The 24,905-nt window shown below is 35.7% G+C and overlaps 3 protein-coding genes across 5 annotated transcripts; 2 read left to right on the top strand and 1 right to left on the bottom strand.

The window, feature by feature from the left end:
• The first annotated feature begins 1,007 nt into the window (after positions 1–1,007).
• On the top strand, positions 1,008–1,930 carry LOC132046325 (15.4 kDa class V heat shock protein). The gene is made up of 2 exons (XM_059436920.1): positions 1,008–1,290; positions 1,401–1,930. Exons 1-2 carry the CDS (start codon positions 1,149–1,151, stop codon positions 1,670–1,672), a joined length of 414 nt encoding a protein of 137 aa, XP_059292903.1. The 5' UTR covers positions 1,008–1,148; the 3' UTR covers positions 1,673–1,930.
• Positions 1,931–3,615: 1,685 nt separating this feature from the next.
• LOC132046322 (uncharacterized) lies at positions 3,616–15,987 on the bottom strand. 3 transcript variants are annotated; one of them, XM_059436916.1, is made up of 21 exons: positions 15,188–15,987; positions 14,111–14,579; positions 13,925–14,010; positions 13,565–13,678; positions 13,187–13,375; positions 12,843–12,908; positions 12,470–12,520; positions 11,633–11,755; positions 11,425–11,541; positions 10,290–10,397; positions 10,065–10,200; positions 9,387–9,524; positions 8,776–8,952; positions 8,381–8,695; positions 8,088–8,320; positions 7,165–7,342; positions 6,307–7,085; positions 4,920–5,109; positions 4,394–4,619; positions 4,142–4,297; positions 3,616–4,037 (listed from the first exon to the last, which is right to left on the bottom strand). In XM_059436916.1, the coding sequence occupies exons 1-21, from the start codon at positions 15,893–15,895 to the stop codon at positions 3,911–3,913; spliced, it is 4,686 nt and encodes a 1,561-aa protein (XP_059292899.1). In that variant the 5' UTR covers positions 15,896–15,987; the 3' UTR covers positions 3,616–3,910. The 3 variants fall into 3 exon arrangements, with proteins under 3 accessions (XP_059292899.1, XP_059292897.1, XP_059292898.1); XM_059436914.1 differs by having other exon boundaries at positions 8,088–8,695; XM_059436915.1 differs by having other exon boundaries at positions 8,088–8,689.
• Positions 15,988–19,698: 3,711 nt separating this feature from the next.
• Positions 19,699–24,832, top strand: LOC132046321 (derlin-2.2). Its single transcript, XM_059436913.1, has 6 exons — positions 19,699–20,037; positions 20,413–20,512; positions 21,300–21,514; positions 21,611–21,694; positions 23,642–23,695; positions 24,375–24,832. The coding sequence occupies exons 1-6, from the start codon at positions 19,939–19,941 to the stop codon at positions 24,561–24,563; spliced, it is 741 nt and encodes a 246-aa protein (XP_059292896.1). The 5' UTR covers positions 19,699–19,938; the 3' UTR covers positions 24,564–24,832.
• The last annotated feature ends 73 nt before the right edge of the window (positions 24,833–24,905 follow it).

Genomic DNA, 24,905 nt, shown 5'->3' with positions numbered 1-24,905 from the left:
ATGGTCTACTTCACTCAATCTGGATCCATATCATTTTATAAGTGTTTCATATATGTATAAGTTAATTATTTTATTAGATATCTTTCATAAATTTCTTTTCTTCTTTCCTCCCTTTGAGCTTGGGCATCTGCTATTAGACCTCGCACTTAGAAGTTTCAAAATAGGGAAATGGGACTGATATTACTCTTTGGAATGAACTGAGTACGTAGATTGTGTACATAAAACATACAAATGATGCCACTCTACACGCTTTGGAAGTTTAAAAGTACCGAACACATACATTTTAGTGCTATAATAATCGATTTACAATTAAAATAATTACCTTCAACATTTGAAGTATCAGGCTTCAGCAACTTTTATCATGCACATGCACATCCCCTCATTATTAATAGAGAGGTCCTTTTTCCTATAAATTTTGTTGATCCTTATAGTCTCGTAAATTTAGTTGAGTGTTAACTAAGTTAGATGCTCAAAAAAATATTAATTTAGATAAATATTATAGGAGCACAAGTTTGTTTATGAAGTGCATATCTATTGGACTGAATATATGTTAGTGATAGTAAGTATGATTCCAAGAGTGACTTCGGTTTGTTAATTATTTCACAATATTATCTTTATGTGAGTGATATAAGTCTCATAGGTATAGATGAATAGAGTCTCAATGTTTAACTTGTTCCAAGTTCTCAATGTTGAGTTGCTAGATGGAAAAGGGTTGTTTGTACTTTCAAGCTATATCTTACTCCATTGACAATTTTAGTTGTTTTAGTAAAGTAATGATCTGAATTAATTTATTTTTGAAAAAAAGTAAAATAAAGGGAACATTTCCCACTTGTCTAACTAGTTAATTACTTTGTTTGATTCTTCTAAAATTGGAGTGGATTTGTCACTTCACTATTTGATACCCAAACTAGCAACTCACATGTATCTCTTTGTTCAAGATTGATTATATTTGCTTTTTTGCTTTCAAGAATTGAGGAGCCAATCATTAATTTAACGAAACGTCTAATAAGATCACCAATGCCACCAACTTGGCTAGGCTTATATAAGGTCAAAATCAACTCTCTTTTCATCCCCTAAAATAAACAACCAACCACCTCTCTTCCAGCCACCAACTTTTCCTCCCAAATCCTCTTCTCTTTTCCAAGAACATGGAGTTCTCAACTTTCCACCCCTCTACCTGGAATTCTTTCTTCACCTCTCCTCTCCTCTTTCCCTATCAGTTCATTCCTGAGAATTATGTTCACTGGAGAGAGACCCCTGAATCTCACATATACTCTGCTGATCTTCCAGGTAAATACACACACAAAAAGGTTAAATAGACTCTTTTTTGAACACCCTTTGCTTTGTTCTATATTGGGTCTTTGTTTTCTTGAATTTTGGATGAATGTTTTTCTTCATAGGTGCGAAGAAAGAGGAAATAAAGGTGGAAGTTGAGGATTCAAGATACCTGATAATAAGAACTGAAGCTGCGGATGAATCCACAGAGCCAATAAGGAGCTTTATGAGGAAATTCAGGCTACCTGGAATGGTAGATATGAATGGAATTTCTGCTAGTTATAGAGATGGTGTTTTGACAGTCATAGTTCCAAGAACACTTGTGAGAAGGGGATTCTTCATTGAACCAGCTGACTTACCAGAAAGAATGGTGAATCTTGGTGCCAGAGCTGCTTGATTTTTTTCTTCCAGACAAGATTGGTTGATATTAATTAAAACTTAATCTTGTAAGCATTCATTTTTTTTGTGTGGGTTGGGGGGGGGGGGGGTGGTGGGGATCATTGCTCAGGAATAGACAATGATTTCAAGATTGTGCTCTCTTGGAGAGTCTGTACATAAGTTAGATTAATTGTAATCCTTAAACTGAATTTGCTGTCATTTTTTAAACTTTTAAGCTTGTGAATATATGTTTGTAACAAAAGTTTGGCCTGCAGTCTATTTACCCTGCATCACCTAAGTCCTAAGGTAAAATACAGGGTTTAAATATCTTCTCCTCTTCCATCCCTTCTCCTTTTTTGATGGTCCATTCTGTCCAATATACATTTTCTTTTAAATAAAAGAATAAAAACCAAATCTTCTGAATGCTCTCAAAGGAAAATCTGGGGATGATAGTTTCAGAATTTAATGCACCATTGGGAATTGAATTTAGTTAATTAAGAAGAATATCCATTCTCTGGAGAGCAGTGGCATCCATTTTAATTTGTAATTGCAGAAAGCAGATGAGATGGAAATATGCAAAATATCTTCATTTTTTACAAGGGAGCAGGGAAGGGCATAATGATTTAGATTTGAACTTTCGATACTGGTTTAAATTGTAATATTTCTACCAATTTCATGTTCCATCATGAAAAAAAATGGGGCCAAATCATTAGTACTAATTTGTTTTAGTCTAGGCATCGATTAAATCGGATTCGTACCAAACAGGACCTCCTTACACCCTTTTACCAAGAGATTTTCTGTTGCAAGATCCTGAATTTGGTCTGCATCTAAAGGAACACCCAAAACAAATACTTCCTCCGGATCAAAAAAAGAGTTCACTTCGCTTTTTTTTCTTGAATAAAAAAAATAGTTCACTTAGCAAATCAAAAAAGAATTAACTTTGTTTTTTCATATTTGCCCCTATTAAGTGTTATATGATCAAATCTCAATGTCTATTTAATTAGGGATAGTTTAGTCAAATTACCTATTTTTTGATTCGAAGTTAGTTTAATATTTTTCTTTTTTGGATTATTCTCAATTAACCTTTCACTTAAATAAAACAGACGGAACATTGAAAAAAGAGGAAAGAATTTAACTTTTTTTATTGATTCGGAGGGTGTTTGTAACTAGTTTAATATTTTTTCTTTTTTTGGATTATTCTCAATTAACCTTTCACTTAAATAAAACAGACGGAACACTGAAAAAAGAGGAAAGAATTTAACAGTTTAAGTGGTGGATATTGGTAAAAACTTAAGGCCAAATGATTTTAAAATCACAACTTGCATGATTATCAGCAAAAGGCTAGATGCACACACCCGAGTGTGATATGTATTTGAATATATATAACTATCACTTAATCATGATTAATTAATGAATATATTCACTTCATTATAACACTTAACCACGGTAAGTTTCATTGATTTGGCGTAAACCGGGTAAATGTGTTCCATATTTATTTTTGGGCGCTGGAATCTGAATCTCCTTGATGCACTTCGAAAAATATAAAGGTCGGGACGGAAGCCACATGGTGGGCCCTTCACTCCCTTTTACTTTGTCTCTACTTTAACCAACTAGTTTAATGAATTGCAACTTGCCCCTGCCAAATGATTTAAAAATCACAACTTGCATGATTATCAGCAAAAGGCCTTTTTACTAACTTGAAAAACAATATTTTTTTTTGCCACACACCCTCCCCCCCCCCCGAGTGTGATCAATGCAATCAAAAATATCTTATCCAAATTTAATGCGACTCACAAGGCAACTAATCAATGTAGTGGATTCAGAGTCGATAATAAAAAAAATCCTGTCTACAACATTAATTGAGGTTAATATCTCCAGAGTGATAGTGTGAAAATAATTGACACATTTTTTCAGCAAAAAAAAGAAAATAATTGACACTATCTCTAAAAGATAACGTATCTATTCAAAATAAGTGGAACTAGTTACTGGAAAAATAATGTACTACTAATCTGTCTAGACACAACAATCCTAATACTAAAAGCTACTCTCAGACAATCACCTAGAGGCCCTAATGGACTAACTACGAGTCAGATGAATGATTGTGTTAGATAATGGGAAGTTAAGATAAAGTGAAGCTGTCTTCACTATTCATAAATTGAACTGCAAGGAGGGTTTCTTCTTGCTAAACTTGATGTACAAACTGCATGTATAACAATATCAAGTACTAAGGAATCCTATTTAACTAGTAAGAAAATTCTTACACCTTCATAGAGAGTCGTCTAGTTGGATTTCCCATGGGAACTTTAATCAATTCCAATATCCCAACAGCTTCTCTCAATCTTTTATCCACCAGCGCCAGCTCTTTCACTGCATGAGGTTTAGTCCTGCATAAATTATGTTCAAATTAGACAGTGTCTCTAGCATACTATAGTATAATTTATGGAGAAAGAAGATTAAGCAACTGGGGTTGGTATACTAAAGAGCAGACCTCTTGTCAGCTTTTGCTTTCCTTGAAAGCTCTTCCACATGATTGTGTAGTCTCTTCAAAAGAGCAGGCGACTTGCGCACAGCTTCAACACCTTTTTTCTTTGTGAATATCTTCTTCAAAAGGTCGGAAGCAATGAAATATCCTTCTTCTTTGTTTCTGAACAGGCATTCACAAAGCAGAAACATATAAAGCTTATATTATCTGAAATACATTGGCAGCTTTATTTTAATGCTCAATAATTCAATAGCAAACCTTAAAAACTCTGACACGATTGTTTCCAGTGATCCACAGCTTTCAATTAGTACATCAATCAAGTGTGGATATCGGGAAAGGTTTCTAAGAGTGGAGAGAGCAGGTTTAAGAACTTCTTGATCAGGTATGCTCCGGCTGAGAGAGCGGATCAGCTTAAACAATGTACCAACAGCACCCGCAGCGACAAGTTCTTCACAACATTTTTGTGAATGTTGTGTTGCCATATCTATTGTAGGAAAAAAGAGGAAATTATTGCTTTGTGATCCCATAAGTGAACTATCTTGACTGAACGCAAACTTACGAGCTTCTAAACATGCACCGTTCTAGACATTTATTGTCAAATTAAAGTCCAGTTTCTATGGAAGAGAGCTGCACAGCAAATAAAAGGACAATACCGACAGGCAAGACTGCACAACTCAGTTAAGAGCAACGAAATATGATATATAAAGCCAACATTGATAAGTAAATGGACATTGAAAACAAGAGATGATCAAAGATATCCGTGCCAAATGCACAAAAAACTTACTCAGAGTTGCACAGATATGAAGAATGTCGCTGACACTTCTCATATTCAGAAGTTCTGACAGTGCTTCAACAAGTCTGTTTATTATGCGCATACCATCATCAACGTTTGCAGCAGATTTTTGTACTCTCAGACGCAAATCAAGAAGCTGCCCTCTTAAATCTTTTCTTGCAAGGTAACCTTTCATGTATGCCTGCATAGTGAAAAATAGAGCATAAAAGAAGAAAGTTCAAAAAGAATTGCAGATACTGCTGCTTCAAGTCCACATAAGTTGGAATATAAACAAGAAAATTATCCAAGAAGATCTCTAGCAGACCCCTACGTTATAGGCAAACCAGTAGTCCAGTACAAGCTCAATCATGTAACACTACGCTTCAGTCAATATGGCTAGAAAACAAAGCGACATGGACATATATAGCTGAGACGGTGAAAACAGACATATATAGTTGAGATAGCATAACTAGTACATATGTTTCCATAAGTAACTTAGTTATTAAATCAAAGAACTGCCTAAGCATATATGAGCAATATATTTTATTTAATGGTACTACATGACCGTCCTTCTCTATATGGTTTAATACTACACCCACCCTATTTCTTCAGACAAGAGTCCTTTTCTTTCTCACCTACGTTCTCTTCTTTCTCATTTTTCTCGCCTTCATACATTCCCCAATTTCTTAATTGCTTTCCTCGCAGCCCTTACATTCACAGAGGAAATACCTATAAGATCATAATAAGAACTTCACCTTTGCTTGCGAATGCAGAGTAGATGGAAAATTGCAAGAAAATTATTGAATTCACCCTGCTTCAGTTCACTACACCAGTTCTATCTGATGATACAAATGCGTTGAAACATACACATAAAGCTGCATTCCAGATATTTTAACGATTTTTATTTGACTTGCTCTGGACCATTTCTGCTATATTAAATAGAACTACTAACAAACACATTTTCAGGCATTATCGTTCAGCTGTGCTCCATGGACAAAATCGAGTTTCCAGATGATCTAGAAGTGCACAATCAGGCAAAAGTATCTTAGAAAGATGTGATCAACTACAAAGGGAAGACTAGAAACAAATGATTGGATGCAAAGGTCATAGACAATATAGGGTATTTTCAGATGATGAGCGAATTTTTTTTCAATCTGCGGTGCAAGAAGAGATAAATATGGAAGAGAATAAGGAGAAATAGTCCTCGCTAATCTTCAAAACATGGACAAGAAAAGCTGGAAGTAAAGTCTAATTCGCCAGCCATAGAGGAAATAAACAACGAGAAGAACCATTCTTGCAAAAGAGAATTCTAAAATAACAGCTAATAACATGTGAACTTCAGAAGTTGCCTCAAGCATGTTAAGAAAGCAAGGTGCTGTTAGAGAGATCAATAACTTACTTGGATCACAACAATTCGATGCTTGTTTCTTGAAACACTTTGCCGGGCTATCCATCCTCGGACATGCGATTGGATGACAACTGCTGATTTTGTTCTCTGTTTATGATGTAATTTACCTCTCCACCACCTTTGCAACTTTAATACTGCTAGCAGTATCAGATGCTCCTTTCTTGAAGGACTTTGTCGGGCTATCCATCCTCGGACATGTGATTGGATGACAACTGCTGCTTTTGTTCTCTGTTTATGAAGCAATTTACCTCTCCACCACCTTTGCAACTTTAATACTGCTAGTAGTATCAGGTGCTTCTTTCTTGAAGCACTTTTCCGGGCTATCCATCCTTGGACATGCGATTGGATGACAACTGCTACTTTTGTTCTTTTTTCATGAAGCAATTTACCTCTCCACCACCTTTGCAACTTTACTACAGCTAGTAGTATTTGGTGCTTCTTTCTTGAAGCACTTTTTCGGGCTATCCATCCTTGGACATGCGATTGGATGACAACTGCTGCTTTTGTTCTCTGTTCATGAAGCAATTTACCTCTCCACCACCTTTGCAACTTTATTACTGCTTGCAGTAATCGTTCCTTATTTCTTGAAACACTTTGCCGGGCAATCCATCCTAGGACATGCGACTGGATGACAACTGCTGCTTTTGTTCTCTGTTCATGAAGCAATTTACCTCTCCACCACCTTTGCAACTTTACTACAGCTTGCAGTAGTAATTTAAGTTCAAGAGTTTGGTAACCTAATTTTGAGACGTTACGGTAGCAAGAGGCCCCTGGATACCATGCATTGATTATAGGCAGGAATAAGAAGAGTAAATAATGAAACTTGTGATGAAAAATGAAGGCACCTACCTAGAAGCCTCTTTCTAGTAGTGGCTCCTCTTGCAAACCGTTGTATTTCCAAAGTGGCATGCTTTTGACGAAGGAATGTTTTCCGGTATTTCAGGCTTCGAACTACAGTTTGAATCCTTATAGCAGCCTCTTTTTCAATGAGCAGCTTTTTCCTTGTCAACCAGCCACGACAATGGCTCTGGTACAACGACATATCATGATAAAGTTGCATGAGATGCTATATGCAATCCTTGTTAGAGTAGTTAATGTAGGGGTAACATAAAGGTTTAACAATACAGAGGCCAAAACTGACACAACAATTGGCTGTCTGCAAAGTATGGAAGTAAAAGCGGCAAGAAGTGTGAAAACAAGGTATTGCACTTACAACATTTTTGCCAAATTAAAGAAACAATGTTTAGAAATACAAATGGTTTATGTACTCCATATCTTCTTAGATAAGCTTATAATGCTTCTGGTTTGTCTATCTACATGTCTCCTCATCCGAACTGGTGCAAACACGCTATTTAAGCCTGAAGAAACACAGCCTATCCGCTAGGCTAATGATTCAACTATATTTAGAAATACAATCTGCTCATGAAAGGAAATGACCTAAGATTCTACATTTTGACTTGTGTCACAAACATTTTGGAACCCTGCCCCTTATGTGATTGATGATTCCTGGAAGGATCCAGGATACAACTAACAGAAAACACAAAGCAAATACATGAAAAAGAGAAGCTACACCACCTAAGTCCTGACAAGATGTCGAACTCAACTGGGTGTACTTTCAAATTGAGTCACTTAATAAGCCTGGGGCACCAAATCAAAGGTGTAATCAACTACTCAAGTACAATATACGGCAGGTCAACATCGATCCTGTCACAGAAGTAAAGAAAAATGAATCAATCTATGCTTAAGTCTCTAATATTTCAAGAAATATTTACCTGAATCAAAATAATTTGAGATTTATGCCTATAAAAGTCTCTTTTAGCCATCCATTTGCGGATATAAGCCTGGATTGTAATCACTGACAGAGTTTCCTGTTTGTATGAATGAAACTCCCTCAAGCATCTTGCAGATCGGAAAATGCTCTGTATTTTTATTGCTGCTTGCTTCTGATACACAAAATTCTTTCTCATTAACCATCCACGATAGTGACTTTGAATTTTAGTTGCTGCAAGGTGTTGACTGGGTACAGAGCTGCTTAATTTATATTCCTTTGAAGCATGTTGGACTGTTACCTCAGCATTTATATGCTGAATATAATCTTCACATTCTTTAGGAACTTCGGGAGATTGTTGTGTGTTTACAAGAGAAGACCTTGCTATCCACCCACGAATACACTTTTGTATGACAATGGCTGCATCAATGAAAGTTGGAGTGGACAGATCTTGCGGCAATGCGTTTCCAGTCACATGTTTTCGAGAAATGCAGTCTCTTGCGGCACGCTGGATGATTATTACTGATCTTCTCAACTTAAGAAAAGCATGTCTATCAGTCACAAAGGCTGCATGTTTTTCCAAATTTTCTGAACGGCTCCTTATACCTGTTCCTTTTGTAGCAATAATAAATGATTAAAATTTTAACATCTAGTAATGGAGCAAAAGGGAAACAAAAGAAATAAGCATATACCGCATAGGGATTCCAAATATGCCCGAGAACCAAAGAACTGAATTGATGGTTCCTTCTTTAGCCTCAGCCATGCTTGTATTGCAGCTTGCAAGATACAAACCGCATTCTTCATCCTCAAATACTTGCGTCGCTGCACTGACTGTCTGAAATGTGACTGTATTACTTTTGCAGCATTTTCTGAAACAATGAGACAAACATCTTTCAGCTGGCTTGAGGGCCGGCAAAACTATACCTGAAGCATAATTTCAAATTTTTATCCTCAGATGACAAAGCACAGAATGAAGATAGATAGGAGTGACATCCACATTGAAGTCGTTATATACAAGAAGAATAGCTATAACAAAAGGGAATATCCCGCTATGCGGGGTCCGACACCACAAGGGTCTATTGTACGCAGCCTTACCTTAAGGAGAATAGCTATCTAAGGGAATATTGACATGTTCCCAAAATGGTTAGAGACTAGTACATAATTGTTAGATGTAGAAGTTGCTAAAGTCATTTCAAATCTGCATCACATTCACAGCCCAAGTGCTAACAGCATTTAACCAAACCCAGAATGAATTGAAGGACTAAACATCGCAGAGAAAATCTAAAATGTCATGGATGATAACCTTTATGAGTATCATTGCTCCTTCTAAAAATGAAAGACTGTTTTGGACTGCTAGAACTTTCCTTAGAAGTGCATTTGTTATTTTGTTGAGCCATCTCTTGCCACCAAGCCATTACAGCCTTAAAATTTCTGGCAGCATCTGTATTATCAAAAAGGTCATAAAGACCATGAAATTAAATTAGTTCAAAGGGCTGCCGATGACATGGATATAGTAAGGTTATAAAGGAGAGAAGCCCTTATGCTGAGAAGGATTACCTTTACCGAAATTATTACCATAAAGGAGTGGGAACCTTTTTCATAAAGTTTGAATTCATTGGAAAAAGAAAATTAAAACTTGAAAGAATAACCAACTTTGATGAAACTAGAAGTAATAAATCTGATGGAAAACAATAAATTCTTCAGTATTGACAACTTTATAGTTCCAAGCAGAGGGTTCTGCTGCATGATGTCAGTCTAAACTATGCTCTCTGTAATTTATATAAACATTGTCTGCAATGCTCACTACCATTTGGTTTTATGGAAAGATTTTTGCTGCATGGTGTTAGTCAAACTATACTTCCGTTAGTTCATATAAACAGCTATAGTGATGAATGTTTCAAATCGATAGTTGGCCAAACATATGAAATAAATAAACAATAAAATTTCTAAAACTAAAATCCCTCTAAAGAACCACAGAGACCTGCACCATCCTTCCAATGCGTTTGTTCTTTATCTACAGCTGCTTCAGGATGCATAAACCACTGGTCTGTGCTTAGCCGTCTCCTTTCAGGACTTTGACAATTAAATCCCAATAACTTGTGGAAATTTAATTGATCCTGTTAAAAGACATCAATGTTCATGACTTTCCCAAATTAAGACTGACAGACAATAGTAACTTGCATATATAATATACAATGAATAATACCTTGTTTCTTTTGACTAGTAGTTGAAACGAGAGAAATACCAAGAGAATAATGACACTCTGACCATTGCATGCACCGTTTGTTTCCAGTATATCACTGACTTGTAGAACCTGCAGAAATATATATTGAACTTACAATCATACAATTTTCTGCCCACAAGTATAAAATTAGATTATTCCTGTCATCCCCAAATGAATTAGGACATTTAACTTGGCATGGTTTTACTTAATTGGCCCACTAAAATAAAATTACTATGAAAAATCAGTTTGGTCAGATGAATAATTTTGATTGCAAAATAAGTGGTAAAACTTAACTTTCTTAGTAGGGAACGACCAAATTCAACAGAAAGTTTCAACAGAAAAACATAAAAACGGATAAAGGCTCAGATTCTTATGTACAGTGCCATATCCAGTCACTAGGAGTATTGCCTAATAAGGAGGCATGCACTTCTGGCACAAAAACATTAAGAGAGAAACTACCCGACAAACTTCCATTATCAGATATTACAATCATCAGTAGATTACAGCTATTGGTTGTTTTGCATAGGCTTTGCTCCCCAAACAAGCATATTCTGTGAAGTGTGTAGTAGTAGCAAATCGTTATTTGCCTCAAATTCTTAGGAGCAAATGCTTGCAACACATGGAACTCTACAAGCAAATGCAAACACACTGCCACTTGAGATATCCGGGGAAAATATAACAATAGTTGGAGCCACAGCTATAGTTTAGTCATTATAGAGGCCCTCATAGTATATAATTTGTCTGGCAAAGAAGAATGTATGCCGGTTTATTTAGAAGGTACTTAATTCAGATTAATATGTGAGTGCAGAAGCCATGTCAATAGTTTCAAACACTCATAGGACAAACAAGAAAACTGGGTTGTTCTTACTCTGTTAAAAAAAATTGAAGTACTTGTAGCAATATTTTTTTTTTTTTTGATTAAGCACCAGGTGTCCGAGTCTCTTTGAGCTTATTTTTCCCCAGCAGGCAGGAAACTTCAGTCTCAGGAAACAACACTTAAGGCTGCATTGCATTGGAACACTCAGAAATATTTTGCTCCTAAATCAATTTATTTTACTAAGGTGATAGATCGTTCAGTTCTTAGAGACACTAAATATATATATATATATATATTCACCTCTGGAAACTTCCCCAATAGCAATGGCAGCTTTTGAGATAGAATAAAATTGTGCACTGCATCTGTGTAATCAACTGGAGATACTATGGAAACTTCTTCTTTTGTTTCACTGAGTGCCTGTAATATCATCACAAAACTATATTGAGCCGCAAAATTGTATTAGTGAAATGTTAAACAATGATAAGACTCATGGATAACATTCAAGCACCTGATAAGAGCAGGAACAGCGGTGGTCCTTGCGGAAATAATAATCAAGCAAGCACCACATAGCTTTTCCATCAACCAATGATGAAAAAATTTCGACCTTGAGATCGTAACTTCCACAAATTGCCTGAAACAGTCAAGTACTCACGTTCATATGCAAAATCCAAACCCTAATGATACAGGCAGCAATAATCTTCTAATGAGTCTACTACTTTGAGAGGATTAGGGTGCTCCGCTAAGGAAGCTAAATACACTGCAGCCAGGGTCATTTGAAAACTAAGCATGAGTGTTACTACCGCCTCTGGAAATACTGGAAATATGGTATCTAGACTAAGGGGTTAACGTGTCAAAAGATTCAAAGAACTGGAGTTTGCCATATTTTGATTAACCAGCCATATTCACCGTGTTAAATCCTGTATGTTTCCTCTGCATCAGTTGAAGAGCTATGTTTTCCAGAAAGGAGACAAAAGGACAATCCAAGAGAGTAGCGCAATCAAACTGCCTGTATAGAATCACACCCCGTATGAGTTGAATTTCTTTCGGTCATCTACAACCTCTAAGCATCACTTAACCAACAACAAGATACCCAGTGTAATCCCACGGGTGGGGTCTGGGAAGGGTGGAGTGTATGCAGACCTTACCCTTACCTCGTGGTGGTAGATAAAAGCATCACTTAACCATATGTGAAATAATCAGTGTTTAGATGACCAAGTAATATTACTGAAAGAATGGTAAAGCATCGTCACAAAATCAAGTGAGAAATATACAAGGATCACCAAGGGTTGATTTAAGGAAAACAAGTACTACCAATGTCACAGAATTCATTAAATAACAACAATACCTGGATCCAATTCAGGAGCAGGTCCAAGTGAGTGCAGCCGTTTGAGTTTTGCTGTAAGTGGGAAATATGAAAAGCATTACCTAATTTGACTCAGTTATAATGGAGGAAATTTAAGTGTGTGTGAATATAAAACACAAGCGTTTTTAGAGACAATGACCATTAACACATAGACTAACAGAAAACAGTATTGCCAACTAGAGGTTGAAACCTGTTTATATATTTTCCATTTTACCCAATTTACACCACTACTATTGACATTTTAGACTTATTAAGTTCTTAAAAGACATTAGGGTTTCAACCAGCACCTTACTATGTGAATGTTTTTTCTAGAAAGTGGAATGAAATTAGTATCTATAGTCCAAACTGATCATACCTCAACAACTCCTCGGATTTTAAAAATCTCCTTGGACAAAAGCTCTTTGTTCATTAGAAGTGGCAACTGCAGAATGGACAGAATATATTGTGAGAATATAAAAGAAGTAAAGGACTTCAAAATTCAGCTTCCATTGATTTAGTTTCACAATTCCTGTAGCTAACAACAAATTTTATAATCGTTAAGGAACTGGTACAACTAAGTAAACTGAGAAAGGATTTATTGCATAAGTAACTTCTTATATAAAAGTACCAGGTAGTAGATCATAACTCGTTAGAAAGAAGGTTAGGTTTTTAGCGTGCAATGACATAGGTGGAAAAATTACTAGGAATACTAAATTTCACCTGCAAGTGCACAAACATGTTCCAGAGCAATGAAATGGTGAGCTCCTTGTCTCCGTCAACTATGTCTTCTGCCATAATAATTGTTCCATCTTGATCACACAATGGCACACCTGCCTCCTTGAGAAATTGTAGAACAGTGCCACAGTTTGCCAGACTCTTCTTGCGGGTATCTGAGGGCACTACCATTTTCTGACATAGAACAGAACCACAAGACTTATGTTACCAATCTAGAGAAATAGCTATTAACTTCGGCAGATTTTTATTTATTGCCAAATGTAATTTATATAGCTACGAACTTCGTGACATTTTTTTACTTGAAGGAACCAAACTAGAATATAAAAAAGGAGAGGAGAGAAAGACAATCACTCATAAGCTAACCGAGAGGATAGAAGGATCATGTCGCAAGAGCTGAATGACTCTGCAAAGTCGAATGCCATCTTCAAGGTCTTCAAATAAATCAGCCACACCAAATTGATACTCGAGCAAAGGATTCTGCACCAGGCAATATCAATTATCACAACAATCAGAGACCTATAATGAAACACATATGAATGATATCAAATATGCAACAATAGTAAATAAAAGACAAGAGACAAGTGTAACCAAGAGACAACCTGCTAGACAAAGAATCAATTTGGTCCAAATTAGACAAGAGACGAACCAGCAACCGGAAAAACTCAACCATGTAGTAAAAAGCATATACACTAGCAAACTCAGTTCATTAATCAACATGCTTACCTGTTGATATGTCACTTTATAGCCTACGATGACGAGATGCGTAAGTAGATTACCTTCACCATGCATCACATCCGATGACAAGAACTCTAACATGTATTTAAGATAAGAAATGTTAATCCATGAGTTAAAATAAAAAGAATAAACAAGATACACAAGACGAATTATGAAGAGTAAACAGGTAATTACTGTTGATCAGTTGATGGCTAGATTTAACATCTGATTGCAAAGAGAAAAGTAGAGGAGATCCTCCATCTAGTCCATCAATACCATATTTAAGTGGCAGACTACTCTGAGTCTTGACTCTATCTAGTATGAGAACAAGCAGCAAAAATCTCTTAAGGACAATGTTGCCTAACTTTTCATAGTAACCAGGTCTATATAGACCCTCCACTAACTTGTTATAAGCATAGGTCTTTGCTAGACCAACATGTGAGAAAAACTGTTTCTCAAGCACCATCTTCAAGAAAGCAATTTCTTGTTCAGAATTGACATCTCCATTCGGTAACAAGGTGTCACCCCCTAAGAGTATGTATAATCCAATCCGAAGCCAAGTGGGGTTATAACACATAAGGATTCTCAAGGCTTTCTCCTTCATTCCAACATCAGTTACCATCGGACAATGAGCTCTCATTTTCAGCCGTCCTTCATCAATGGTCTGAAAAAGATAACCAAAACAGGAGAAAATTTAACTAACCACCATAATTCGAACCATAGTAACGAAACCATAAATTTTACCCTGTGATAATAACATCTTGGTTAAATCATTCAATTACCTAAAGCGTGCATTTTTACAATTTTCAGTTTGGACTAATTGCACTTGTGGCTCAAAGGAATTCACATACACGTTACGCTTCCCATAACTTTAGTTGGTGCCTAGAATCTTGATTCCAATATCTAACATACCATCAGCTCCTTGAATAAATATAGCAGTAGAGTACTTAAAAAGAATCAATCAATCAACTGTGCCTCCTTTCCCATACTAGGTGGGGTGGCAATATGAATTGTATACTGTAGTTCTTTTCAGCGTATTTCGTCCAATACTAATGATTTTCCTTTAAGGTGAATTAGGGTTCTCATAGTTAGACTATCTTTTACCTTCAATCCCCCACAACCCACGTCGTTCGTTCAAACTTGAGACCAACCATACTTTGTAAAATAGATTAAGCTCATTAATCAATCATTCAACAGAAAATGGTTTTATAATGTGATTGATCCAAAATTAGCATCTCCATATGTCTAGTAAGAAAAAAAGACAAGAGATACCTTTGTTACTTGAGTCATGGTAACAAAAACCTCTTTACAGCTCCCCAAGCTCAGGTAAGCACTCATCCTCTCCTTCAAATCATCAAAGCTGCAAATCTCCATTAACGAACCCTTAAGTCCTGAAAACATAGAACCCGAAAAAGCTATAGTTTCTTCATCTTCAGAATTTGACGAAAATTGCCTCTGCCTCTTCGGTCCTCGCCACATCACCTCAACTCCAACACTGTGCCCTACCCCACTCTCCCTCTTCCCATTTCTCTTAACACACGAAGACCTATTGGACACTTCACAGCCACAATAGCTAGGATTTTCGAACAGGAAATTAAGCCACACAGTTAGCGACTTAGCAAGCGATTTCAGTGATCTCTCTTTATCATTCAACGCTTTCCGTGCTGATTTGGATTGTTCCAGCTCGAACGCCTTTAATCTTCGAGCAGCACTCGATTTCACTGCAGATGGCTTTATTATGCTTCCACCGCGGCGGCGACTGACGGAGGAGAGAGGTGTGGTTTTCGAGGCGGTGAAGAATTCGGGCTGGCGATACGGAGAAGGAGAAGAAGAAATGAAATTTGCTTTTCGTGAATGATTTTTTGGAGTTTTGAAATTGGAATTGGAGATGTCTTTGAGAAGAGAAGATGATGAAGAAAATGGAAGGTTCTGGAAGGAGGATGATGAGCATGAAGGCTGTGATGGTTTTTTCGGTTCCATTTTGCCGATTTCTCTGTGAAGATTTGTCTGAAACTGAAAAATGAATGGTGAATTTGTTTTATGTTGCCGTTTCAATTTGAATGTGGAGAGAGGCGGGGTTTTATGTTTTATTTTACCATTTCAATTTGAAAATATAAATTTAAGCGAAATGCAGGTTTTATTGTTCCACGATCTTGGACCGAAGCATTTAAAATGAGACTTAGCGTGATAATTCCTTCACCATAAGTTATGCGGGGTGGGGGCAGTAAATTTTTTAATTGTCCTACGCACATGGGCGTATCTTTAGGATTGTAATTATTTTACAAATTTATGCGTACTTTTAATGGACAAACTTTTATGCGGGCCTCCGGCCCTTGTCCGAAAAAGGTAAAGGAATCATTGTCTGTAAAAGGCCCCAAAAATGATTTTTTTTAATATTTGTTTTTCGTATATATTTGAATTTAGTTGCATTTTGTCGATTCTTATTTATCTTGTAACTATATTTCATATATTTTTTACATATATTTGAAGTGTATTTAGATGAAATTTTAACTTTTGTAACACAATACATTAAAAAATGGACTTATGAAATATATCTCGGATATATTTTATGTATATTTATTTTATTTTGGTGTATACATTGAAAAAATAACATACTTGAAAGAAACAACAATATAAAAACCATTATCCTAAAAAACATTGAAACGATATGTCCAAAATTAAAAAACGGCAACAAAAGTCGCAACCAACTACGCTATTGTTCAACATGAAAATCAAAAACACAAAAGACTTGGTGGCCTAATCAAGATCCTGTTTATCAAGTATCACTTGATGCATTGTTGTTTGACTTATCCCATGCAAAAGGCTGCATTCATACGGTGCCAATTTATCGAGAAAAAAAATGATAAAAAATTTTACTTACGTATCCGTAATAACCGGCCAACAAAATACACACGAATATACTTAAAAATCTTAAAAAATTACCGTTATGGTGAAGAACAATAAAACACGACTTAAAAGATGATGAAAAAAATTATACTTAAAATGCATAAAAAATAGATCCGGTTAATTAAGCAAACAAAAAAAAAAAATGAACTAAATATACTCAAAAATCTAAAAATTTTACTTGATAAATATAAACACCGACTATGTGAAAAAAAATAACATATACTCATACATTAGATGTTTATATTTATTGTGAACTAAATTAGAAAATATAAGATAAATATACCTCTGCATCATCATCTACTTATGTTTGGCTTTAGCAATTTTTTTTCATATGGAGATAACCTTTTTATTTCTTTGAATCAACATATTTTAATTCTTTTTTAACGATTCTCGGCGTAAAAAAAATTAGGAATATCAAGGTTTCTATACCTCTATTGATAGAAGTATCTTTCTTAGCCATTTCATTTGAATCTAAGCAAAAAAAACAAGAACAAACACCGATAATTAATTATTTAGAGTTGCATTACTGATTCAAACGAAAAAAAAAATATATATAGGTTAAATACACGGTGAAAATTAAAAAATCGGATAGAATCTTACCTTTTTTGGGAATTAGATTTGAATTGAGTGAAATTAATGAGTAGTTAATTAGAGATAACAAAGGGAAGTTGTAGAATTGTAAAAGCATTTGAAATTGGAGAAAATTTAGGGATATTGTGAATAATGGCGTGATTAGTGGGATAGGAGAGAGAGACGTTTTTTGTTGAAAAAAAGTTATCGGAAGTGGTAAAAAAGCTGAAAGCTATGTGGAGTAAATATGTTATACTTTAGCTACTAAATATAATTATTGAAAAGTTTAGTTATGTTCCATAAATAGGTATAATGGAAGCTTAAAAGGCCCCCAAAACGATGATATTATTTGACTCGTGGATAAGGAGTTATAATCTCGTAATAAATGATTACTATATTATTTTATTTTATATTTGGTGTAATTTTATTTTTTTATTTTAGAAGTATCAATTCTGGGTATTATTTATTTAAACCATAAGTTTAGTAATATTGTTTTTGTACCACTACTCATATGGGATAACAATTTCTTCTAAGGTTTTCTTTGAAAAAAAAATACAAGGTTAAATTTGAAAAAGACAGTTTCCTAGTTTAAATCAAATATATATTTTATATTATAGCACGTATATTTTATTTTTAATTCAATAAATCAAATACCTAGAACAATAACAATAACATATCCATTGTAATCAATAATATTGGTGTGTATTTATATTCATATCTTGTGAAGGTATAAAGATTGTTTTCGAAATACCCTCGACTCAAATAAAGCATATCAAAGCAGTTTTAAAAAAGAATAAACTAAATATCTATCGTTAAAATATATCCACCAAATAATGACGCTGTTATTCAATTTCATATTATAATCTCAACATTTAGTTCTGAAATAATTTGTTTCCAACCAAACAACCTCAAAAGAGGAGGAGGATCGTAATGATTTTTCCATCTCAAGGTTTGAAGAAATGTACTTCATCGGAAAAATAAATGCTATAGATTGTTTGTTTCAAACATAAATGTACATGAAATTTTAATGTCCTCCACCCCATCAAAATCTAGTGCTATGTGGGATCGAACGTGTATGGAATAAAATTCGGGCTCGATAAGTGGGCGAATCTGGAACTTACATGTGGAAGTCTCACTTCGGACCAACCACGATCCGGTAGTTATGTTGAATGTCCATTTCGGTGTACTGAAGACAGATATCGTATGGTGTGATGCCAAGCATTCCGGGGCCAAAGCAACTAGTGGCATCGTTTCTATGGGTCTCCCTTCCCGGTCAGAGCTCACTTTCCAGCTAGAATGCTTTTCCAACAACTACTTGTCCAAACGTCAATCGACCTTGAGACCAACACCCAACCTGCAACACTGTTCGATGGGATTTTACACTATTGAACAATCACTTCTCACTGTGCACTTGTATTTTTACACGAAGGAGAAGCCTTAGCTTTGTATCAATAAATAAGCTCTCCTAGAGCAAAAAGAGAGGCCGGTTACTTTACTCTCTCTTGCTCACTTCTAACCCTAAACATCATTGATGAAATACACAAATTAAATACCGCAAGCTTTCTACTTCATTTCTTATTCTCATTTCTTTATTTCGTGCCATTTATATACTTGCATTTATATACATTTCTCGGTTTAATTACAAGAAAAGGGTTTTGATCGAATATGATTCACGTATCTTTAACCCCTTTCAAGCAAATATAATTATTATCCTAAAAATGATTTTTAGCAGTAAAAAGAACGTTCATTTTAAACATCTTAACAGTGTTGTATATTTTAGCCTACTGTATAATATTAGGAATATTTTTGTACCAAAAGTATTCGGAGACTAAAACTAATTTTTCCCCAAAATATAACATTTTTTTTTGTGAATCTCCATAATTCCTGATTACCGTCTTATTCCCAAGTCCCTCTAGTTCCCTTCTCCCTGTCCATGTAATGAAAAAAACAAAAAAATTCAACTTGATTTTTCCTTTTTTTTTTTTTTTTTTTTAAGATAATCAGACAAGAGAGATTCCACAATACTCACGATAATAACAATAGTAGATTTAAAGTTAAAAATCATAGAATACTAGTAGTTGTAGTAAATTAAAGTTAAAAATCACATAGTTTCCTCTTTTAAAGGAAAACTTAAACCATAAAATCCAACAGCAAGTGCCATCACAAACGCGCCTCTGACATCAATACGTTCTCATAACCAATTTCATTGGCCTTTACTCGTCACTGAATCATTTCATTGGTCCGTGATAACACGCGCTCATTTCCTAGTTTATAAATAGCACACTTGAGCGAAATAAGATGGGAACAAACTACAATCCTATAAAAGTTAAAAATACCATTTCATTCGTTCTTTCTTTGTTTGCCATTCATCTTTGATTTCCTTTAGCTAAATATTTGAAAATACGATCGCATACATATATACATATTATATGCATATGCGTGTATATATATATGAAATCTTGAATTGATCAATTTTCAGATAACTTAGAGGTGTTCTCAGTCGGGTTGTTAGGTATTTCTGGAAAGTTTCTATTTTGTGTAAAAGAATGGCACAAGCTGTGGAAGAATGGTATAAACAGATGCCAATAATCACCCGTTCGTATCTCACTGCTGCAATTGTTACAACTATTGGTTGTTCTCTTGAGGTATGATCCAATATTAGATTTTCAAGATTGAATTTTTATTTGTTTTATTATCAATTTGAGGAAATTTCTTTATTTGGGTAGGAATTAATTTGTTTGTTGAGATATTAATGATAAAAATTGTGGGTTGTTTGTACTTTTTGATTCTCTTTTTTTCTTTTTGTGGGGTTGTAATTTGGGATGTTGAAAATTGAAATGGACCTTAATTAATGGGTACGGATGATTTGTAATTAATTTGGGATTGTGGCATAGTTTATTGATTGTTGTACTTTGGGATGTTGAAATGGATATAGAGGATTGATTCATAAAGCTGGTCATAACTAGTTTAGGATTGAGAGTTAGTTGGTTGATTGATTGTATTTTGGGTGTATGTTGCAGATAATATCTCCATATAACTTGTACCTGAACCCCAAGTTGGTGGTGAAGCATTACCAGGTCTGGCGCCTGATTACAAATTTTCTCTACTTCCGGAAGATGGGTAATTTCTCCTCTCCCAGTAGCTAGCTTTGTATTTCTTAAAAGATTGTTTCCTCATTTTAGCTCAGTTAGAGTGATTGTCTTAATGTGGCATAAGTTCAGTTGAACAGCGATGCATCTTTTATGCCTTTAATGGCTACCTAAGGTAGGGGTAAGGTCTGCGTACACTCTACCCTCCCCAGACCCCACGTTGTGGGATTCACTGGGTATGTTGTTGTTGTTGCTCTTTTGTTCAACAACTATCCTGTCTAAATACAGGGCTTCAGCTTGTACTTGGTAGTCTGACTGATTCTTTTGTAGCACTTCTGTTTGATAATCTCTTCTTCTCATTGTGGTTAATGTTCTAATATCTCTTGCCAATGGTCATTGGAATTGCAATATGTTGGTAGAAGTCAGTTTCCTGATATGCACTTCTTTCTGATCTTGGAAAAAGATATTGCATCGCAGTGGAGGTTAGGAAGTTTGGTAGATGAGAGAAGTTAGAGAAGTGGAAGACACAAGTCACAGAAATGAATTTTGTAGTTATTAACAGCATGGTAGATTAAATCCAAAAGGGAAACTAGGCTTATCCTTGCCTCCTATCTCTAGTGCAGTTTGTGAATTTCGATTTCCTGCTAATCAGCCATACAAGTTTCTCTTTCAATTATGTATTTTTATTTGTGAGTGCATCTGAGGTTATGAGATGAAGGCAGAGTCACTTATGTTGAGGAATACAGCAACATGAGAAGATACTTTCTTGCTCTTTTTTCTGAACTATTCTGATATCCTTTTTCTTAATGTTTTTTCAGACTTGGACTTTCTGTTTCACATGTTTTTCCTAGCTCGGTACTGCAAGCTTCTAGAAGAGAACTCCTTCAGGGGAAGGACTGCAGATTTCTTCTATATGCTCTTGTTTGGTGCCACTGTTTTAACAGGAATTGTTCTTGTCGGGGGGATGATACCTTATGTCTCAGAGTCATTTGCAAAGATCATCTTCCTAAGCAATTCACTGACGTTTATGATGGTTAGCCCCTCCGCCGTAGAACTCCATTTTTGACTCAGCTTTTGTGGTCTGTCTTGGCCAATCCTTTTTCATCTTTCTGCTTCCTTCTATTTGTAGGTTTATGTATGGAGCAAGCAAAATCCGTTTATCCACATGAGTTTTTTGGGTCTCTTTACTTTCACAGCAGCTTACCTCCCATGGGTTAGTGTCTATTACTTAATCGATCATATTTTGCTTCACAAATCTTTAGCTTTTAACTGCAAGAGCTGCTTCCCCTGTGGTTTGCCCCCCTGCATTTTTGTGTTTCTTCTGCTAGGTATGACATTTGCAATTTTCCATTTTTTTTTTTTTAAATGCAATCCTGAAGTAGGCTGCACTTACTCCTGATGTTTCCTCACTAGAGCTAATCTGCTAGCCACTCGAAAAGTATATGCTGTAACCAGACACATCACAAAAATCACTTGGTTGTTTTTCTCATCCGACAATTTACAGAAAGAGCTGCACTTCAAAGCTCATGCCTAGTATATCTGGTTTTCCTTTTTTATATGTGCTAGGAAGGATTTAGTTCAGTGCATTTTACAGATGTAAATGCACATAGAAACAAGGAAACCCACTTATGATCTTTTTGGTACACAGGAGTTGTGTTGCATGGTCCACTTATGCTGGCATGTGATGCTTTGATGTGAATTGCTAAGAGATAATCATTAGACCTCTAGTCAAAATCTGCCACGTATCTTTTCGGCCTTATCGTGGGGTCCATGACCGCAGTTGGTTTGGACTTTACTATGTCTTTCACAATATGACAGTGGGCTTAAAAATATGGCATATAACTTGGTAAAACAAAGTTTGATAGCGTGTGACAACTAACTAGGGAAAAATGCTAAAGTTATAAAGAGTAATGTGTTTAACTCTTCAAAGAAAATAGGCAGGGCAAAGGTTTATGTAATATGTGAGTTGTAAATTGACAGTTTAAACACCACCGAGTGAAAGGTGGTCACGTTCATGTCTATCCATCATTTTTGAACAATCCTTATAAGTTATGGCTTTTTACTCATCGATTTACCTAATCTATACTTTTGATTATGTTTTAAATACTTGGAATAAAACTTTAAAGGTAATAGTATCAAGTTAACGAATCAGCCATCATAAACTCTGTTTAAAGAAGACTAAATAGCTTACGAATATCTTGTACTCCCTCCGTCCCAAAAAGATTGTCTTACTTTCCTTATTAGTTTGTCCCAAAAAGATTGACACATTTCTATATTTAGAAACAATTTAACTTTATGAGATGATTTACAGCCACACAAATATCTAAGTCTTGTTTCGGACCACACATGTCAAAAGTCTTCCTTTATTTCTTAAACTCCGTGCCAAGTCAAACTTTTTGGGACGGAGAGAGTAGTTGCTAAATCTAAGTTGTCAAACCTGAAGGGCTACAGCAGATCCATTAATCAAATATTTTTCCCGTTCATTCCTATTAAAATGACTAAATGAGCCTGGGGATTTTGGGTGTGAAGAGCACCAACTGGGTCTCAGTAAAGCTTTTTCTGTGTGGCAGGCCCCTTGTTCATTTTGTATTGGGTAGTGTATGCAATGTTAAGTGGTGTTTTGCATTCAAGATGGTAAACCTGCCGTATGTTGATTTTGAAAATCAATGTTGACACTTGACAGGCTCTCCTTATTGGCCGTCATCATTATGTGAAGGGGCTATTTGCAGAGCTATGTTTTTACTGAGTCTTTCATATTTCAGTTTTTAGGATCTAATTGGCTCGAAATCCTTTCTGGAACATAGTATGGAGGTCTTCACCAACATAATCTTGCGCAAGAAAGACACAGAAATTCAAAAACTTATTTGCCCCCTACATATAGCTCAGCCAATAGTGTTTCAAAGCACCTGGATATTTGGTAAACAATGATGTTCTTTCTTGGGAGAACTACTAAAACAATATTGACATATAAATGGAAGCACTTAATTCTTGAATTAGAATAGAATAAGGAATCCAAGACACTAATATTCACGTGAGGGTCACAATCTTTTTCATATCTTGTTTCTTGAAGTGGCAATCTGCTTGTAGTTTCGCTTTAATGAAGTTTGTTGGTTGTGTTTGTGGCGGATAACCTCATCACACTTCTTTCTCCTTGTCACAGGTTCTTTTGGGCTTCTCTGTGCTTGTTGGGGCCAGTGCTTGGGTGGATCTACTGGTATACTTCTGGTAACTCATGTATTAGGTTTTACTTGTTTCATGCTACAATATGAAACTATATGAGGTTTAAAGTTAATCAGGTTTTGCTCCTGCTGGACATCTTGCCTGAACCTTAGATAAAAATCCTGGTAGCCAGGATTTTGGCTTTTTCATTTAGCGAGAAAGCTTACGCTTCTTTTCTGCTTTCCCCAACTATAAGGATGTGTCAATTGCTTCACCAACCAGCCATGTTTATGTTTTCTACCAAGGATTTAGCCAATGATGATAAATCCGAAAAACTGGATGCTGATCTGTAGTATATTCTATCCAAAGCGAAGGAACTATTTGAAGTTTTGAACTAGGGAATGCAGAGTCTAGCATTTTAAGGCATATTACTGTTTAGCTTACCAACTTCTTCTCGCACAAGATATGGGACGGATAGTCGGATACTGAAACTCATTAATTCTTGTACATCTGTCTTTCACTAGTTTCCTTTTGTTGTCGCAAGGTAGTATTATGCTAAAGAAGGCTTTTCTGTTTAGACCTTTCTACCTGCACTCGTGTCTCTTGTTTTTTATGTCAGCACTCAGTTACCTTGCTTTTTAGATTTCCTTTGGAGGGGCTTGAGCATTCCTATTTCCTTACTTCATATGACATGCAATTTTTGTGCTATACTGAAGTGTGCTTTCTTGTTCCAGGGAATGATTGCAGGCCATGCTTATTATTTCCTAGAAGACGTCTATCCACGAATGACTGGTCGTAGACCCCTGAAAACACCAGCAATTATCAAAGCATTGTTTGCTGATGAGCCAGTAGTGGTGGCTCGGCCTGCTAATGTTCGCTTCGCTGCTCCTCCTGTTGATGAAGTTCCACAAAACCTGAGATAATTTTATAAGTAAACCAGTGGCACTGGCTACAGTTTCTGTAAATTGACCCAGATATTTGGTTGGAGGGAATCAAGGTTATAGTTGGTCTTGTCGATGATGATTGTGCTAGTTACTATCCCGTCTTCATTCCTTGTCAAATTGTTGGTGTATTGTTTACACTTTGCAATTTGGGTTTGAAGATGCTTTTTGTAATTTAGACCTGGATTGGAGAATTGCTGGCTGGTAGAGAAAATTTGCCTATCTAACAGAAATTCATTCGTTAGTGTATACATGAACGGAGTGTTCTTTTCCTCTCTTAAGTCGTGGAAATCGATTTGACAAAGAAAACCTATCTATGTAGAT

Source organism: Lycium ferocissimum, chromosome 2, assembly GCF_029784015.1.
Source record: "Lycium ferocissimum isolate CSIRO_LF1 chromosome 2, AGI_CSIRO_Lferr_CH_V1, whole genome shotgun sequence".
In the NCBI taxonomy this organism is placed as follows: Eukaryota; Viridiplantae; Streptophyta; class Magnoliopsida; order Solanales; family Solanaceae; genus Lycium; species Lycium ferocissimum.
Note: the sequence above shows the minus strand (reverse complement) of the source record. Positions and strands in the feature narration are given on the sequence as shown.

Bases quoted from the DNA above. Each gene is read 5' to 3' on its own strand.
- LOC132046325 (XM_059436920.1), top strand. From the start codon at position 1,149: ATGGAGTTCTCAACTTTCCACCCCTCTACCTGGAATTCTTTCTTCACC. The intron at 1,291-1,400 runs GTAAATACACAC...TTTTCTTCATAG, and splicing joins ATACTCTGCTGATCTTCCAG to GTGCGAAGAAAGAGGAAATA.
- LOC132046322 (XM_059436914.1), bottom strand. From the start codon at position 15,895: ATGGAACCGAAAAAACCATCACAGCCTTCATGCTCATCATCCTCCTTC. The intron at 8,953-9,386 runs GTTATCATCCAT...TCATTGTTTCAG, and splicing joins GAGCAATGATACTCATAAAG to AAAATGCTGCAAAAGTAATA. The intron at 5,110-6,306 runs GTAAGTTATTGA...TTCACTATGCAG, and splicing joins ATCGAATTGTTGTGATCCAA to GCATACATGAAAGGTTACCT.
- LOC132046321 (XM_059436913.1), top strand. From the start codon at position 19,939: ATGGCACAAGCTGTGGAAGAATGGTATAAACAGATGCCAATAATCACC. The intron at 21,515-21,610 runs GTTAGCCCCTCC...TTCTATTTGTAG, and splicing joins ATTCACTGACGTTTATGATG to GTTTATGTATGGAGCAAGCA. The intron at 21,695-23,641 runs GTTAGTGTCTAT...TCCTTGTCACAG, and splicing joins CAGCAGCTTACCTCCCATGG to GTTCTTTTGGGCTTCTCTGT.